At 37.2% G+C, this 19,734-nt stretch overlaps 1 protein-coding gene across 14 annotated transcripts in view; it reads left to right on the top strand.

Moving 5' to 3' along the window:
- The window catches only part of LOC126926433 (tyrosine-protein kinase Btk29A-like), a 193,861-nt gene that overhangs the window by 12,250 nt on the left and 161,877 nt on the right, over positions 1 to 19,734 (top strand). For all 14 annotated transcript variants that reach the window (XR_007714548.1, XR_007714547.1, XR_007714546.1 and 11 more), the window contains one exon: positions 16,597 to 16,858. Coding sequence is in view for 10 of the 14 variants with exons in the window: in XM_050742749.1 (XP_050598706.1) it covers positions 16,597 to 16,858 (262 nt within the window). In the remaining 4 variants the exon portion in view is untranslated. The remainder of the gene's footprint in view (positions 1 to 16,596; positions 16,859 to 19,734) is intronic.

Genomic DNA, 19,734 nt, shown 5'->3' with positions numbered 1-19,734 from the left:
ACTTAACAGTAGAACTACCACACTAGTCAAATTGACTGATTTTCAATTTTATATTAAAATTCCTACTTCATGTTATATTTTTTTCCACAATGACGTAATGACTTTTGCAACGATAACTAAAAGAATAATATAATGAATTTTATTTTGTTTTTTATATATATTCAAACTGAAAATAATTTTGTATCAAGGCTACGTATACGAATACCAGTCAAAATGACTGGCACTTGTCAAAGTGTAAAAGGGTCCTGCAATCTGTTTATCGAACCCCAATTAACCAGTTTCCTCGTTTCGTACAACTTTCTACACGTTTTTAAAATTTTTACCGCGTATCATTCGATATGATGATACCAGTTATCAGGAAAATTCCGAATTGATCACTAGATCGCTAGATGCTGACGCTAGAAATACCACATCAGTCAAATTGACTAGTTATAAAATTTTATAAATGTGTCAACCCTCGTTTAGGGATTATGGTCCCAGATGGATTAATATACCAAAAATGTATTACATAACATGGAATTCCTTCCGTAAGAAAGTAATAACTCAATAAATATAAAAATGTTCTATTACGTATTTTTTAAAGATCAGTCATTTTCACTGGTTTTGGTAGAAATAGTTTCGAGTTTAACTATCGATAGTACTAGTGTTACGGTAGAATAATGCAAGTCTAAGAAGCGACGAGTCGACCTTCACGAATTTCACGCTGTAAAACGCACAGAGTTCCTTTAAGAAGAGGTCCGTACGTCTGCAGAGGAGTTTTGTAATTCTGAACATAGCGTTTCAACGAAATTCACTTTTTCTTTTTACATACGAACGATTGTACTCCATTGAAATATCGAATCTTTTAGTTTACTAAATTAAACCCACCGTTCTGTCAAGTGAGAACAAAAATACGAACGAAACTGTGTATTAGAGGGACGGTCAGCGTGAAACAAGGTAAATTAATTGCTCCGTGCAGTTATAATTAATTTCGCAACGGTGCATTACGTAAATTTAACGAGCTGTCGCGCGTTCGACGAAACACGTATCCAAACGAAACGAGAGTTAACTTGCTGAAAGAACGTGTTTCTCTCGGATTTTTCTTCTAGACACATTCTTCTTCACGATTCTTCCTATTATATTCTTTCTTTTCTTATCTTATCTTTTTTCCACTCTTATTCTTCTAAGATGGAACAATGCATCGATTTAACAAATAATGCCTGTAATTCATCCTGCAAATCACTAATGTCCCTCTTTACGCATATAAATATGGCTTTTCGCGTGGTTCTTGTAGAAAAGCGAATTATTTAACATTTTGACTGCAACGCCGAAATCACATGTTTCGCTGACGATGCCACGGGAGTATTTTTATTACTCAAAGCATATAATGACAAGATAATAATAAATTGATGAATATCTCGATGAATTCGGTTTGAATCCTCGTATGAAACTGACTGCCCTTCGATTTTTTCCTTTGTCTTCTCTTGGAGACGACCCCCACCACGCTCGAGCCTCGCAATCGTCGCGTCTATGATCACGTATGCCATCTTTTTCGTGTAGGTAAAATAACGGACGGAAGGCGAATCGATGTTTCTTAAAACTTGCTTATCGCTACATTGTATATATCTCGTCGGGCGTGTAAGACGATCTGTCTGCGACACTGTAATACCAAGGGAGACGGTTAAAAACACGGCCTATAGCAAACCTCGGGACGTAGCACAAATTGTAGCATATTCTACACCACATAGAAGAACCCTCAAATGGTATATAAAATTAGCTTCAGAGTTACTGTTAAATACATTAATTTCAAACGCGATGTTATTCTATAAACAAGCAAGAAAAACAAAAATCAAAGTGTCAGATTTTAGAATAGCACTCGCGATGCACCTTACACAGTGCCATTCACCAGAGCCGTGAAATATGCTTATTCGACAAAGATTGCGACACGAAATGCGGAAGAAAGAAGGACAAGCGTACCTGACGTGAAAATTTTGCAGAGAGCGCTATAAAAAAATATTAAACAGTTAGGATCAAAAATTGCTAAGAATCGGACCAAAAAGGTAACCACCTATCGTCCAAATTGTATTGATGAGCCACATTTATGTTTAAAGTGTTTCAACACAGTGCACCGTTAAATGCAACATTTGCTCTCATTTTCTTTTTATTGATTTTCTAATAAAAATGTTTAATAGTTCAATGTGGCACTTTTTATTTCAAAGTGTTTCCTATTTATCGGTTATATCCAAAATGCCCTAACTGTCAATTTTCATTCAATTTTTACAATTGTAAGAAATTGAAGCGCTCCGGTCACCAATGACCACCATGGCAATCAAAGTGTTAATTAAAACTGGCCTCGTTCCTCGTTATTCTTCCTTACAAGAAAAAGAGAAACAGAATGCCAGTAGAAGGGGGGGGGGGAAGAGCGAAGAAAAAAGAAAGAAGATGCAGAAGTTGGAAGTAGCAGCACGCGAATGGACCGAGTAATTCAACGCGGATTTTTTTTCACAAAGCTCGGATTCTTCCGTTTTCCAGCTTTTCCTCGCTTTTTTTCTCTTACTTCTGCAACCTAAACGCTACTTACGGTTCGCGAAAAGAACGTTCGGTCAGCGCCTCTATTTCCTCGATTATTCGAGTTCGTATCTTGATGAACGAACAAATGGACCAACGGACGTCGTTTCGGCGAAGTGTGCCTGACGAGACAGAGGAGAGGGGAGAAACGTAAGGAGTGGGATTAAAACGGGTGGGGTGGGGATGGAAGAGCGTGGTTGCGCTCGTAGAACATCGACGTTAACGAAGGTCACCGGAAGCCAGCGAATCTAATAAAGACGTCGTGGCGCGGGACCCACTCGAAAAGCCTAAATGAAATTTTCCAACAGCCACCGCTTTCTTTTCGCGTCAGCCGCCTCCTGAACGAGGATCCACCGAGCTACCGAGGTTAGCAACCAAAGAGAGGTCTGTTTTCTGGCTTGCCGAGCTTTATTAATGTTTATTAGGGCATTGACGTTGTATGTCGTGTGTCGGATGTTTTTGCTCGTGCCAGAGGTGTTTTGTGCAGCGGCCGCGAAGGCGGAAGCGTGTAGGTGTTTGTGGAATTATCGGTGGTTTTTTTTATTCTTTGCTTTCTTTTTGTTCTTTTTATCCCCATTTTTAGATCTGCTTCCTTTTATCGCAGTACATCGAGTTTCGAGAATTCTTGTTTTAGCCGAAGATGGGCTACGCGCATATTAAGAACGTAGTTAAAAGGAATATTCCAGAAAGGGTTAGATAAGTGTTAAACGATGGAACCGGGTTTCGAGTACTGTTAAAAAGGACGCTTTATTGGACAAAAGAATCCTTTGAAAGGTACACGAGTGGTGAATTGAAAAAGTCAGACAGATTTAATTCTTTAAGTTGAACTGAATCACTAGCGTTTGCATTTAGCATGTAGACTAAGCTTTTGTGTATCAAAATTTAATTTACCAGAAATACTGTCGCTCAGGAGTATTAAAGTATGATTTATTTTGAAGAAAACTTCGATAGTTATGATAGAAACTATACATCTTAAATTACATGTATTTCTTAATCAAATTTTCATTAATATTTTCTTTGATATTATACATTACTTTATCTTATATATTCTTATTTATTTCTTTATTATACTATATTTTATTCTATTTTGTATTTATTTCACCCATTTTACTTATCATATACGTTACTGTTACTTTCTTCGTTCACACTTCAATTTAGGAAATGGCTTCCTTGAAAATATTCGGTTGGCAACTAAGTGATTGCGTATTTTGTCATTACCACCTAATGACAAAATCCGCAATCACTTAGTTGCCCAATGTTAAGTTTGAGGTTAACTGATTGAAGAACGAGTGGATGAATTTGTAATAGAAAAGTATATTGAAATAATTAAAGGTATAAGTATAATGAATAAGTTTATGCTGATTGACATCCTTACTCTCTTAGTGTTACTACACACTTGAATACTAGGAAGCACGTTCCTATATTTATAGCAAAAGGACATTACCAAAAAAGTTAACCTTATAGTTTTGGCTGGAGGCTACAGGGAGCATAAATAGAAATCTGTTTATTAGTTCCTTTGTTCCCTGACCTTGCAACCCAAAACATAATGTATACTCAATAATATGCGCCGCTCCTTACTTAGAATATGTCTGCGTAATAGCAGTCTCAAGGTCACGGATATACATAAATAAAATGTAAACCATTCTAGCCGTCTGCACGCCAAATATTTCTTTCGTTGAAGTAGTCGACCGACTGTAAATTCGAAAGGAATTACTCGAAATGTAAATTTTCTTGTTTAGGAACGTTCATCGTCAGTTTCCATACTACGATTCCTCTTAATGCCGCATGCGTGCACGCGAAATAATTCCCATCAGCTGTTCCCATCGCCGTTTCGCAACTAATAGGTTTCGTCGTTTTTAATTCACGTAATGGCATTAAGGGATGAACGAAGGATGACCAGTGGGGGAGACTGTGTGGGTAATATTAAGCGTAACGCGATTTAGGGAAGGGAGCAATACCGAATAACCTGTTGAGAAAATTATTGTAGCGTAACACAAGATTCGAAGGCTATCGCTATTCGCCGTATGCACGTGCTATCCAACGAACGCGTTCCATTATTGTATAAAGCTGTGATATGTGTATGCGTGTATATCTATACACGCAACCAATATCCTTTTACAGTAACAGGAAACTAGATTTGCCTCGCTGGATTTCCACTGTTGCAAAAGAGCCAGCCCGTGGTGTTATCGCTTGTGTTAGGGTCCTCCCCTTCAACGGGAACAACTTGTTACTGTTTGTGATAAGCATATGGTTTCATAAGGAATTGCTTCATTGCGTTTGTTACGTGGCTTTCTTGCGTATGGTGTCACTCGTGTTTTGCTTTCAGCACGTTCATTTTCCAATTGCTCTGTTTTTGCCGTTACGCAGAACTGGAAGAAGAAAGGGGTAGGAGAAAGAAAGGAGGAAAAAATATCAGTGAGAAAATGAGCGAGAAGATAGAATAGAGTAAGAATTAGAAAAGGAAAGGGAAGGAAGATACAGAATCTTTCCTTCAGGTATTTGTAGCGTAGATTGACTTTCTTACAATTTCTTTCAAATTTTTGACCATACGTTACCCAGTATATCGCCTATACATAATTCAATTTTTAGCGTTATTGACGTGAATGGAATGGAAAATATTCATCTTCAAGGTTCTTGAAAGTATAAGTAATCTCTATAGCAAGCAGCTGCAAAAATGGCTTTTCAATTTGTTACAGAAGAACTGTCCTTGCAAAGTTTTGAAAATGTTAATTTGTCATGTAAAACGGTTGGAAGAGTATCTTTCTAAAAAAAAACTTAGGCCTCGCGTTAATGAAAGTAGTGTGAAGTATGTAACGCTTGCAATTTCCATGTCCAAAATGCCGTATATCGTATATAGGTAGCATAATGTGAAGTTACCACTATGTTCATTTTTAAATTGTTCGTTAGAGCGCGCTCGTAGGAAGTACAGACAACGAAGAAACTTTCTCCTAAAAGCAGAATCTCAGACATACGCGAAGTATATGATTTTCGAATCTTGGCGTGTTTTAACCTATACCTTAAATACCTTAAGATGACAGTGACTCGGAGAGACAGTGCCATAGAGAATCGGAAATGTATCATATAACTTACGAAAGGGCGAGAGTCTGGTCGATGTCGACCATATTCCCATGTTATCAAATTCGATGCGCATTTGTCGATTGCGTCGTGTCTGGTGGATGCACTCGATGCCCCCTGTTTGATTGACAAACGATGTTCGATTTAGAATTTTGGTTCGTTTATTTTCTCATCAATTCCAGCCAATTTGCATATAGAAATTTCCAATACACAAGGTATCACGAAATATGTGAGGGATATTTGTAGTCTTTATAGGGTGTATTTCTAACGCAAAATGAAATTGCTTCTAATATGAAAATACGCCTCGAACGACATCTTTCTACACGATTGTTTCGTCGTTTTTATATCACCAATGGACCATATACAAATCCCGAAATATTTTCTCAGGGTCTGTATATTTAATGATACATACATTTACCTAACATGATATGTAACCCTAATCCATTATGTAGGTATTTGGTTTCCCTTGGAAGTCCGAAAAGCAACAGAGAATTTTTTAGTTCGTTGTATCACAAACCGTACTGTCTTTTATGAGATGTCCAATTTCGTCGAACACGGTAACTGATTTTCCATTGAAATTACTGCAAACGAAGACAAATCGTTTATCGCGTCTCGCCGATTTTCTCCGCTAATTGAAATATCGCATCAACTTTGGCATATTTCCGATATTAAAACAGGTTTTTTTCGATAATAGCAAAACCACATTACAAATGCTGTTCTCTTTACTTATATACATAAAACAATTTTCGTTTAAAATTCTTCATTCGAAAATTCTATTTCCTTCCGATAATAATTAAACACTGCAGGAAAGAAACGACCATGAGCACAAAATATAAAATTTGTAGTATTCGAAAAACGAATTTTGTAAACTTGTTTCCCCCACTATGCGATATTCCAATGTTCATTTTTTAATAATTGATTGCTGTTTAAATGCAAGTCCATAAATTCGTTCATTAATACAGTTTCAAACGGTTTCAAGCAATTACCCAAATGTAAAAACATATTTCTGCTAATATTTCACTGTACGGTACAAAGTAGTGTATAGTATAAACATCTGTTTAGGATATTGTTAATAATTGCGTTTCTACTCATCGAATTGTATTTGAAGTGATATTGGGCGATTAAATAATTATTCGGAGTTTAGGTCAACAATATATTTATTAACAAGTGTCTTCTTTTGATCGCGTCGCGTATAGCTCTCGGTTTCGCTAGTCAATCTCGCTGCCCGGTTACAGTACGACTTTATCGCTTCCTAGTTCGAACCTAACTGTCGATCAGATTCGATTCTTTTCTTTTCGTCGCCCCTCAATATCCCCACTATCCACGCGTTTGTTTGGCGTCCGCGAACGTTGCCACGCACGCCTTTTTTCTCGAACATTCGACGGAAGGACCGTTATGATATTGATGGCTCATTAGGCACGTCGCTTCGACGATATACATTGTTGCCAAGTGCCACATATTCTTTGCCGTTCTTTCATTAAATGAACGTAACATCGGTCGCTTTCCCAAAATTCTCTGCTTCTTAATTTTCTTGAAATATGTCTGTTATTCTCTTCATATGCTTTCCTAAGCTATATCGTATCATACTCCATAAACTATATTAACTAAAATTTCAATTTCGGGTTGGAGTGCCACATAATCGCAAGCAATTCTGTTTTCCAACTTTCATTGACTTCACTGACACGAACATGCTATCTTATTTAACAGTGCTTCTTTCGAAAGAGCAAACGAAGATAGAAAGATAATGTCGTATGAAAAAATAATAAGGAAGACATGCGAAAATTGTTGCAACGCTGGCTGCCAGAAACCGCTATCAAAATTTTTCGATCAAGAAACCACGGCTGTTCCACGATTTAATGTTCCGTGAAGCGCTGGTTGTGGGATTGAAAGAGGAACACGTCGATTTTTACGTGACGCCGAGTTATCCGCCGGTATTTTGACGTGGAAGCTTCGTTATTTCTTCGCGACGTCGAGCAATAAAAACGCGCTTTTTCGCTATCTGCCTGAAAAACCGACCTTTTTGCCGACCTCGCCCAGTGATTTATGATTCTTGCGCGAATTCCAGCAGCCAGCCATGGTGACACGTTTAAGTGATATAACATCGTGCTGCAATTTGTTGTATTTTTAGTTGCGAGTTCATATGGCATGGGTTAACTGGTTGCAGTTTCGAGAAAAGATTTTCAGTTTCATTTGTTAAGCGCATGTTCGCAGCTTCAATTTCCGTTATCTAGTTACGATACATGTTCTTTTGGCGAAGATTAATTAACTTGTTAGCTGTGGGGTTTAGTTTCAAAATTCCTTACGGGATGCGCAGGTAAAATCAAGCAATGACGAACATACACGTCAACCACACTGGAATAAAGTTTTAAATTGACGTCGAACGCAGTTAACTGGTCATGTTGTAACAGTTAATATCTATAACAATACATTTAATCTAGTTTAACACTTTACCGACCGCTAGCAGTTCAATAGCATACGCACGTCCGACCGGCAGTTCAGGCGCAGATTCTCCCTGGTGCCGGTTCTGTTTCGGTTTAGACTTTCCAATACCATTCTTTTCGTTCATCGCGAACGGTAAATTTTTCAAATTGGTATAAAACTATGGGAGCTTACAAAGCAACGCAACTGTACAAGGTACCTTAGTACTAAATAACAAATTACTGTTCAAATAATGAGAAAGATTATCGGCGACAAGAAGCCGATTAATAGGCTATCAGTCGGTAACCGTCGGTGACAGAAACCGATTAATCAATTATCGATCGGTAAGCGTTAGCGACAAAAACCTGTTAATCGGCTATCGGTCGGTAAAGTGTTAAAATATAGAGTTTTCTTTGATTAAAAATGTCGCTTATGAGTAACCATTATAAATGATAAACATTTATTTGTTTATCGGTAATCATTGTCAGTGACAGGAATTCTATTTAGGTTACATATAATCATCATAGAAAAATATTTTTGATTATTTTCAGTTATTCTCAATCTTTAACTGTTAACTTTTTTTTTTTTTTTTTTTTTTTTTTTGCTTAATAAGATATATACCTAAGACTTAAAATTAGGTTTTTTGATGTTATCAATGAATACTAAACCGTAATGTTAACGATTGATAACAGTCAAATGTGACCAGAAAAAAGATTCTGTCACCGATATTGGTTAGCGGAAACCAAAAAAATTTTTCGTTATCGATAATGGTTATCTGGCCAACGATAATGGTCCCTAGTAAGGAAAAAAAATTCCGATCATTTGTATTAGTTACTGGCAATGAAAATGAAATTTCCGTCATCGATAATGGTGACTGGTAATGCGAAAACTGTTAGTCATTCGTAATGGCTATTCCTAATAGGAATAATTAAAAATTAATATTTCTTAATAGTTTCATTTTTTGAGAAATTTCTTACAGTTTTATTCATGACTGACTTTCGTTGAAATAAAAATTAATTTTTATTCAATGACATCTTTCCAAAAAGTATTAATATTGAGATATGTATAATTTTGTGCTGGACTAGGTCGAATGAGTAGTGGAGATGTTTGTATGTGGATATCAGTGTGTGGAGATAAGTGTGTGCGACTGAGAAACAGATGAATGTAAACAGTTCGGTCGGTTAACAGTCTTCGAAAGGTCGGGTATGGAAGAAAGTGCTAAGACGCGTGCAAGTGTGTATCGATGAATATTCTAGAAATCGTTTATAAAATAAATATATGTCTACGTTAATAGTAATGCCCACTGTAAATTTAATGTCTCTATAACAATATTTCGGCCATCAAGATCCACAATTCTCAACAATTAAAAATAACCGTTGCTTTGGATCTCTGAATTCTTTCCAACGATTGCTTCCAAAATTCACTGCAGTAAGATTTCTGAACAAGAATCGTCAAACATAGAATTTAGGAAAGAAAATGTACTTTATTTTCGTAAAGAAACAAAATAGATTAGAATTCGAGAAAGTACTATCCACTGCCAGTGAATTTATTGAGTTTGGATAATATTAAGTTCTTAACAGAATCTGGTTCTAAGTTTCAGTCGAATGTTTTTCTTGTATATTGTAATAGTTCAGGTAATTTACAGAAAAATCAATAGGTAAATAAATTACACGTTATCCTAACATCTAAGATCATGAATCTTGTATCTTCAGAATCTCAGTCGTAAGAGTGAAGACCTGTGGGCTTTGATACTGACAGTTCCAGTTGTGTCAGATATAACAGCCAGTCCCGAGAGAAGTTGCATCCATAAACTTAAATCTGTGTTATCTGGTTCAGGAAATTCTGTGCCTCTCGAAAATCAATCCTAATGTTACAGAATCCGACAGATTTAGATCTTCTAGCTGGATTTAAGAATCTGCTACCAGTGCCAATAACGATATTTACAGCACTTCACTATCTCACAAGTCTGCGATACTGTTTGCACTAGCCGCCATAAACTATACAAACCTGCATTATCTACCTACGCGTTTACTTACTTCAATGTTTGACTGTTAACTCGAACAGTGAAGTTCGCTCGTAAAACTAAAGTTGAGGCCGCCACAGTCGATATTCGAATTTATTACTCTTCCACCGGTTCATGGCGACATAAAAGAAAAATGCTGGCTAATTTTAAAAGATACGCTCTCTATAATTTAACGTATAATTCTAAATATCCTGCAGAGATCAGAAAAATAATTACACAATATTTACAGCTAGGTTACAATTAGGTTACAAAGTATTTATAATTATCCATTGTATTAATTGTAATAAATAAGAGGGGATCATCTTTAACGCTTATTGTATCTGTAAGATATACTTAATTTCGTATACTAACCTTTTGCCCGATGTACGTATGTGTAGTAAATACTTCGTAATTTCTATATTCCTTCGTATATTGTGTTCATATTTCACTGCTACTGAAGTTTCAAAATGTTTTATATAGCACGCACAATTTGGACATAGTGGCATTCTACGATAAGAGTTCAGATACTTTCGTGAGTCAGTGTATACATTTTCTCGAATATCGTTCGCATATCCAATTTCGTTGTAACGATGACAAAACACAGACTATCGCGTCGTTCTTAAACCGATCCGTTAGTCAACGAAGAAAGCTGGATCCTCTTCTTTTATTCTGCGCGCTTTATACAACGCATGATAGCAGAAAGCTCGTTTCTCATTGATTAATGACAAGGGAGACGGTTTCTCAGTGAATAACAGAGAAGATTGGAACGCGTGTACAGAGTTGTAAGCAAATAGAGGAAAGAGAAGAAACGCAACGAGGTCAAAGGATTCGACTCCCTTGGCATCTCTCTCGCTCTTTCGCCAACTCGGCGAGAGTGGCGAACGCAGGAGGAGGTGGTAAAGGGGAAAAAGATAGCGAACGAAGGAAAGCACTTAGAAAGGATGAGGGGAATTAATAGAGAAAGCGTGAAATGAAAGAGTGGAGAAGTTGGACGAGAAGTTGTGCGATTTCATCGCTCGTAACAGAAAGAAATTCGAATCGGGAACCAAGTAAAAGATAAGACAGTCTTGATAACCAGGCTGAAGGAACCTCGAACTAGGAAACGCGATTGCGCCCTTCGTTTCTTCGCAACTAATTTCGAAATTCGCAATTCCCTTTTGAATCCCCTTTCTCGATAGATACACAGCTCTTTCAAACAAACAACTTCTTAAATATTCGTCATTTACACACATTGCCTCATTGTGAGCTTCTTTATGCAATTATCGTTCAAACTATTTGTCATGCAACTGATTTTTTGGATAGAAGTTAATTTGTTTCAAGGAAGACATTTTGCGATGGACACTTTCGCTGTGCCAACTAGGTCCATGTTTCTTGACATTTCAAGGTGATTTTCATTGTGTTAAATAGAACAGTACTTTTGTGATAGTTGGCCGTGTAGTATACTTCGAGACAAGTTCATTGGCCTATGATATGGTTGGTTATTTGAAGCTTTATTTGAATGGAGAAAGTGTCCTTTACTTCATATCTTCTCTCTTCCTACGTGAAAACTGCAACGAGAAATTCATCCAACATTTCTTCGATACTATTATAGCGGCACTCGACAGCAAATTACGATCGGACGACGGTAGAGCAGTGGTTAGCGCCGTTGGTTACGAACGTTTCAGATCAGGTTCAAATCCCCAGCACTCGTAGTCCGATTTTTTCTTCACGATTTCTAAATGAGAAGAAGCCAACCCGGATGAAGCAGCAGAATTATAATTACGACCTATCCCACCTCACTATTATTATGTAGAGTAGCTCACGAAAGTATTCGAACACTTATGTATGCAAACTTGAATGGCCGAAATAATGTACATTAAAGTATAATTTGGTTAGACAAGCAGATGTCAATAGGAAGATGGAAGTTTTGAGGTTATGTCAGTAAAATTTGAAAAGGATTCAACAACGTAGGTAGAAGTTATACATTTATTAGAAACACGCATTGTAAGCGACTGACAGAAGTATTTAAACGCTACATATATTATTAAATTATTTAATATTAATATTTTGTTGGACCATCTTTAGCAGCCATAGTGTGTCTCAATCGACGTTCCATACTGTAAACCAATGATTTTGTAAAACTACACTCAACGGAGTTTCATATTTCTATAATTTTATCTTCCAATACTTGCTTTGAGATTATCTGAAATTTATTTCATCTTTTTCCGATTTCAGCCCATAAATTTTCAATCGGTTTTATATCTGAACTTTGCGGTGGAGTAATTAGCATGCGTGGTGTGTTATATACGATCCATTCTTTCACAATTCTAACAGTACGCTTAGGATCATTATCTTGTTGGAAATGGAAATCTTCCAATAATCCTAATTTACGGGCACTTTCTTTAGGGTTATTTTTTTAAATATTTAAATACTTATATTTATCAAGTATTCCATCAATAAATATCAATTTTCTGGTGTCACTGGCAGCCATGCACCCCCACACCATGACCGGTCCACTTCCATGTTTCACTGTTTAATGTAAATGTCGAATTTCCAATTCCGTATTTGGTTTTCTCCACACATAATTTCGGCCATCCGAGCCAAAAATGTTAAACTTTGACTCGTCCGAAAAGATGACTTTGTCCCAAAAAGAATTATCTTTATTAATATAGGTTCTTGCAAAAGTCAATATTTTTTTTTATTTACCGCATTAATATATGGCTTGTTTCACAGTACTCCGCCATAAAAATAATTCTCCTCTCTTCCAGATAATTTCTTTGGTCTGCCTGATCGAGCTTTGTTTACAAGTGTTCCCTCGTTCTTTCACTTTTTTATCATGTAATGTATCGTGGACTTGCTTCTGTTCACAATTCTGGCAATCTCGTTATATGATCTGCCGTCCTCGTGTAATCGGATATTATTTCTCTTTCACACTTTTTAGTTTCACACTTTTTGGTATTTATTTTAAATACTATTGTGCACACTTTCGCGTTACTGTTACTGAAACGATATCCTAACATCAAGTGAACGTACCAATATTTTCATCCAGCAATGATGTTTACATCCGTTGCAAAGGAAAATAGAAAACCAATGATATGTATCTAATAAATGTATCAATAACTCCTGATTATATTATTTTCAAATTTTACTGATGTAATCTTCACACCTTCTTCATTATAAATACCAAATTGTTTTAACAAATTAGTTTAGTACACCTGACTTTATTAATTAAAATTTCTAAGTATAAGCGTTGGAATATTTACGCGAGCCACTGTATATTTACACAGAAAACATCGTTGCATCTAACTTTCAGGACATTTTACATCGAATAAAATCTACTCTTAATTTACCCAGACCGTGAAATCCATCCTAACCGTTGTAAAATGTGTTTTTGCTATCTCTGGCGATTTAGCATTCTGGAAATGGCCGAAATTGGTATGGAAGATGGTATCATCGGGGCAACCGAAAGTCCACGATTTGGACGGTCCATTTCGATATTCCTTTCGAATACCGTTTCAAATGTCGATCCATGAACACACGCGTACCATAGGGAAATCGGATTCGCTGCTCGCTGGCAATCTAACAGTTAAAACGTGTATGCAGCGAAGTTTTAGCCGAAATATTAGTGGAAACGGTATTGCCTGGTCCCTAAGTAGCATTTATATTCTCGTTATCCAAATAGCGATGTTTTCGACGTTTCGGCAGATAGGATGCCCGTGTAATCAAGATTCCCTGTCCCGATAAACGTGGACGCGGACAGTACGCGGATAGCTGTCGGCCTTCGTTTCTGTACGCGTTTCGTTGATATGAAACGCGAGAAAAAAAAAAAAAGGACAAAAAGGGAAAAAAGGAAGAAATGGATCGACATTGTCAATCAAACGATTCGCGACGCTCGGCTTGCAATGGAAACCGACTGCTGCGCTTGAATAAAAACGTAAATATGCCCCAGAGTGTTGGTAGATAATATTGTTAGAGATACGATTGATGGACATTGATATGGATGGCATTTGATGATTTTATGAGTAATCGCGAGAAAACTACCTTTTCTGCTGTTAAAATAAATTTCCAAATCTGTTGTCCGAGCATTTGATCCTGTAATCAAAGATGGATGGTCTGTGACGTTGATTTGATGCAGTTAAAAAGTAGCGTTAATACTTTTTAAGCCCTGCTTAATCTTTAGTAAACGAATCTTTAGAAACGAAATCGGGTTCCAAGTAATTCTTTAGAAGAATTTAATTATCATAATTTCGTATCGTGGAAAAAGAAATGGAAAACAGAAATTTTTGTAAAGTGTCAGTTGGCATATCAGTCCTTTGCACTGGGAATTTTATTTCAATTTCGCTAGCAGCAGCTGCCGACGCTTTTAAGTGTTTTATTTGAAATTTACTTTAACTAGAAAACGAAACAATTTAAATAAATAAAGGAAGAACGAGATTCACTTAAATACCAGTTTTATTCGCACTATTGTCGTATTTTATAATTTTTTAATGTATGAAACAATTTCCAAGATGTAATCCTTTTCTTTCGCACGTTTCGCAAAAAAGGGTGGGACACGACAAAGGAGCAGCTGAGACGAAAACCGACGTCGAGTCACATTCGACATAGCAGTGAACACACTGTGTCTGATTTAAGAAAAATTTATATAACTCTAAGGAAAATGTTAGAAAATGGAGAAAAGAAAATGGAAATCGAAGTTTTAATATCTATCTGACAAATATGTGCATAGAACTTGATCCGAGTATACGTATACTTAGAACCGGAGATTTCCATCTTTAGAAGCCATCTTCTTCGTTACTGTTTGTATTATAATAGTCTTTCATTTAGTGTGTTAATTCATTTGGTAGAACAAACTGGAGGAAAAACAGGCTATCGATTTCGGTATTCGAATTCGGTAGGTATTAGTCGACCTCAATTGTAATTTATTTAGAACTTGAGGGTAGAAGAGAGAGTTAATCCATGCGAGACTTCTTCTGTCACATCGCAACCACAACTGCGACAAGTTACAAATCCAAACGTTGCCTAAACTACTTCAAGTTGGAAATCGAAACGTTCTCTAAACCGAAACCATCGAACAAGCTAAAGAGATTACAGTAAAATAAATTCTCCGAAAATCCTCAAAGAGCTACAATCTTCCATTCTAATTATAATTCTACTCGAATGAGAAACAAAAAAAAAAAAAAAAGGGAAAGGAAAATAGTCTTGACTATATCTCGTAACTCCAAGGAGAAATTTCAACTTGATATAAAACGCGATACAAAAAGCAAAAGTTAAGAGGAAAGTGGCGCGCACAGGAAAAGGAGAGTACACTGAGAAAAGTATCTAAAAATTCTCAAAAAGTTAGTCCTTCACTCGTATTATAACCACGTCTGAATAAAAAATGCAGCACCATAAAACACGTCCATTCTAACTAAACCCCTTAACTTCAAATCTCAGCGTGAAACAAAACAAAAATAAAAAAAATGAAAAGTTCAAGACAAAGCCTGACGCATAAAAAAAGAAAGTACAGCGAAACAAGTATCTTAAAATCTTCAAAAAAGTTACGCTCTCTACCACTCGAGTTATAATCCTGTTCGAATAAAAATAATAAAAAAAATACACCTGTTACGACCGTTCGCGCAGAGACGCGATCAGCGAGAGGCGTAAATTCTCGCTACGATTCCGATAGCCGACGCCGCGAACCAGTAGTTCCCCTGTTTCGATTAGGATAACAGAGGTAGTTCAAATGATTGTAACACTGAATTAACAGGGTTAATATAAGCTTCTATTTTTAACAATATTTAAAATTATAACTAACACGTTACAAATGATTTAACGATGATACAACTAGTTTATTATTATAATTCGACTCGATTTTATAATATTTCTCGACGTATTCATTTGACTAAGCGAACTTGATTTTATTTCTCTGAACCTCTCGATGCATTCGGTTTGAATTCTCGTATGAAACTGACTGCCCTTCGAATATTTCCTTCGTCTTCTCTTGGAGATGACCCCCACCACGCTCAGGTCTCGCAACCGTTCGCGGCTATGATCACGTACGCCACCTTTTTTGTGTAGGTAAAATAACAGGCCGAAGGCGAATCGATGTTTTTTAGAATTCGCTGCTTGACAACAACTAAGCGCTTGTGTATATCTGTATATCTATATATCTATAATTGTGTATATCTGTATATCTATCTGTAATCTATGTATATCTATAATTGTGTATATCTCACCGGTCATGTAAGACGATCTGTCTGCGACATTGTAGTACCAAGGGAGACGGTTAAAAACACAGCCTATAGTAAGCCTCGGGGCGTAGCAACACCAACCCCGTAAAACACGTCCATCGCAACTACTCGCCGTAACTCCGAACATAAACGTGAACGCGATACAAAAATGCAAAATTCCTTAGGGACAAAGTGCCGCGCAGATAGACAGAGGGAAAAAGAAAAAGAAAAAGGTAAACGTTTGCGGAGGAAAGGAAGAGGGTTGTTCGCGTGTTTCCTGCCGTGGGCCACGTCTCTCCTATCTTTCTTCTTTTTTCCTTCTCGAAACGATAACGAGGCAACTAATGAATTGTTCTCTGTCCGCAGCGGCGCAAGGAACGAGGTAGAATCGCGGTCGAGAGCGTCCACGTGGTCGAAACGGCTAACCTCGGGAACAACGCCGGCGCCGTCGGCGGTGCCGGCAACGACATGGCAGGCAACGAGGCAGGAGCAGGCGGCAGTGGGGGTGGAATACCACCTGGACGACCCTTCCAAGTGGGCTATCGGGAAGGTGGCCAGGACTACACGCTGTACCTCCTCGCAGGCCACGAGCAGGAGCGCACCGAGTGGATCCGTGCCATCCGTGGTGGTGAGTTCGCTCTTTATTTTCCTCCTTGCATCTTCTCTTCTTATCTTTTCTTACCTTCTTACCCGGTCATTTTCAAATTTCTTTTTGCTTCCTGTTTTTCAAACGCGATCAAACACGTAAGATGTTGCTCTCTGTGATGTTGGGTTGGCAACTAAGTGATTGCGGATTTTGTCAGCACCATCTATTGACAAAATCCGCAATCAGTTAGTTGTCAACCTAATAGTTGTAAGTTGTAGGAAGATTTTAGTTTATGTCATAGGTATGGGAATGATTGATTTATGTTGATTTATGTTTTTTAGTTTAATATGATATTGAGTAATGTGTGTTTACCTTGGATTTAATGGAATTTATCGTTAGAATGATCGAAAGCTCGTATGGTGAAATTAAAGTAGCGGCGAATAAATTGCAAATTTTTACTTTGCCAGCTCCGTGATAGTTAACCTATTGTAGAATTGCAAAATAGCACACGATGAAAGTGTAGAAAATATACAACCTACAGATTGCACAAATAACTTCTAGCATTTTATAATTTCTTTTGCTTTTACATTTATCAAAATGGTAACCATTGAATGTTAATAATAATAAATACAACAATATATACGTGGTAAAATTAATTAACGTTACGCTTTTCTCTATGAAAAAAATATTTTCGTTTGTCATCATTTACCATTGCAGCTGGTGAATTATGAAGCTCGTTATTGCCACCTCGATAATACAGAAATTCCACGCGCTCTCCCATATGCTTTGTCCGTTTCTCGCACAATACCATTCTTTATTTTCGCGATAACAACTCGTACGTTTTTCACCAGGCTACTTCAATCGTCGTTAGTATATTTTAATCGGCCCCGGTTACTGCAATTAGCTTTGGATTCACGTACCTCGTTAGAGCATCCTGTTTCTATCCGAGTCACGATTCGCGGGATACAATAACGGGCCATCATTTAAAATATATTTAGGGAAACTGGAAATTGAAGTCGTAAGTCGGCGAGTTTTCTTTACGCTCGTTGTCTGGCGATAATAAGCGCGTGTCCCAGATACTACTCTGAGGATGTTCGGTTTTTCTTAATAGGTCTGGCCTGCGGGGGGACGTCGTTAAGCATTGTAATTCATTTGCAGCCGTAAATCTGAAGCAGTTTCGTTCAGTGGGGCTTACGCCCGTTCCTCCAGGCTACTGTTCTTTAAGCGAGCGTTCATTAAAGGCACCTTTAAATTGCCGCTGCTGCTCTTCTTCGTGAAATTGATACATCACCAAGGGAAAAATTTTCTTCTCTCTCAGGCCTGTGCCTCTTTTCACCTTTCGATTTTACGCTCCCAATTGTTAGCACCTGTATATTTCATCGCGATAACGTGGTAATTATCGTTCCAATTTCATTTTTTAGTAGATAAGGTTTGATTTTGTAGCGGCATCAACAACAAATACCGCTAATCGACACTAATTAAGCAACGGTCACGGTAGCGAAATGGTTAGCGCTCTAGGTTTCGAACGTTCGGGACCCGGGTTCGATTCCCGGCGCCCATGATCCGATTTTTCTTCCACGCATCAAAGTAGAAGAATAATTAACAGTACCCCAGCAGTACGCCGGCAACTACTACTATCAAGGACAACATATACCACCTCTGCAATTTAAATTGCCTATAGTAGTGAATGTCATCCACGTCATTTTGTACGTTTAACACTTTGGTCATTGGTGACCGTTTCAACTTCTTACAGTTGAAAAAATTAAATGAAAATTGACAGTTAGGGCATTTTGAATATAACCGATAAATAGAAGATACTTTGAAATAAAAAGTGATACTTTGAACAATTAAGCATTTTTATTAGAACATAAAAAAAAAAAAAAAAAAAAAAAAAAAAAAAAAAAAAAAAAAAACCGGACCGGTGCGTCCGATTTGTTACAAATGATAATATTGTTTGAAGTTGCAGAAATATTGCAATAAATTCATAATCAATGTTTCCTAATGTTTCAGTTATATTTCTTAACCGGATGCGACTGTGTACGGTATAAAACGTAATTTTAGAATCATCAATTGCAGTAGCGGATACGTCGATAAGTTTCGTATAAATGACATCATTATCGGACCTCTTCACACAGATTTACCGTGCATTTGTACTACATCGAGATACTGTCGATAACTCGATGTCCGGCTTATTTCGGTGAAGTACAATAAATGCGGCTACGATCGCTGCTTCTCCAATTACGCATTGATTATGGATTATGGAACAGCGATGCAATCATTAACGTGGTTCTCATGGAATTAATTGACATATGTAGAAGGATAGTAATAGAAGTCAACTTTAATTATAGGGAAAATCGTATTCGTTGCGTTTAACTTAGTTGAAGCCATTCGCTCGACGAACGTTTAATATTGGATTGGCAACTAAGTGATTGTGGATTTTGTCATTGCCATCTAGTGACAAAATCCGCAATCACTTAGATGCCAACCCAATATTTCGTGTTCGTCTTTCCCAATGGCAAGCATCATCGTGCTATGAAATGTGAAAATTGGCCGTTTCGCGTGTGTAGAAGCAGCACGGAATAAAGTTTTTGCGGATCAGTACAACGCGGTCGGTAACAGCCAACTGACGATAAAATAAAATAAAATAAAAAAAGAATCCGGGATAATAAACGTCCCAATTGGTCACTTGGCGTACCATGGCTGGGAAAAATTAACAATGATATGTCGGTCAAGTGGTTGGTAATAAATAATGCAGACGAGGGACATACGAACGATGTTTGCAGAGCGTTAATTTTTTCATGTTATTTTGACATACTCTCCTCTGATGGAAAATTCGCAGAAACGCTTTAATAATTAAATAACATTCGTAGAGAAATAATTTATTATCCCACTGAAATAATGAATTTAGTTATCCTTAA

The sequence above is a fragment of the Bombus affinis genome, chromosome 18 (genome assembly GCF_024516045.1).
Source record: "Bombus affinis isolate iyBomAffi1 chromosome 18, iyBomAffi1.2, whole genome shotgun sequence".
Lineage (NCBI taxonomy): Eukaryota > Metazoa > Arthropoda > Insecta > Hymenoptera > Apidae > Bombus > Bombus affinis.
The sequence above is the reverse complement of the archived record's forward strand: the minus strand, read 5'-3'. Positions and strand labels throughout refer to the sequence as shown.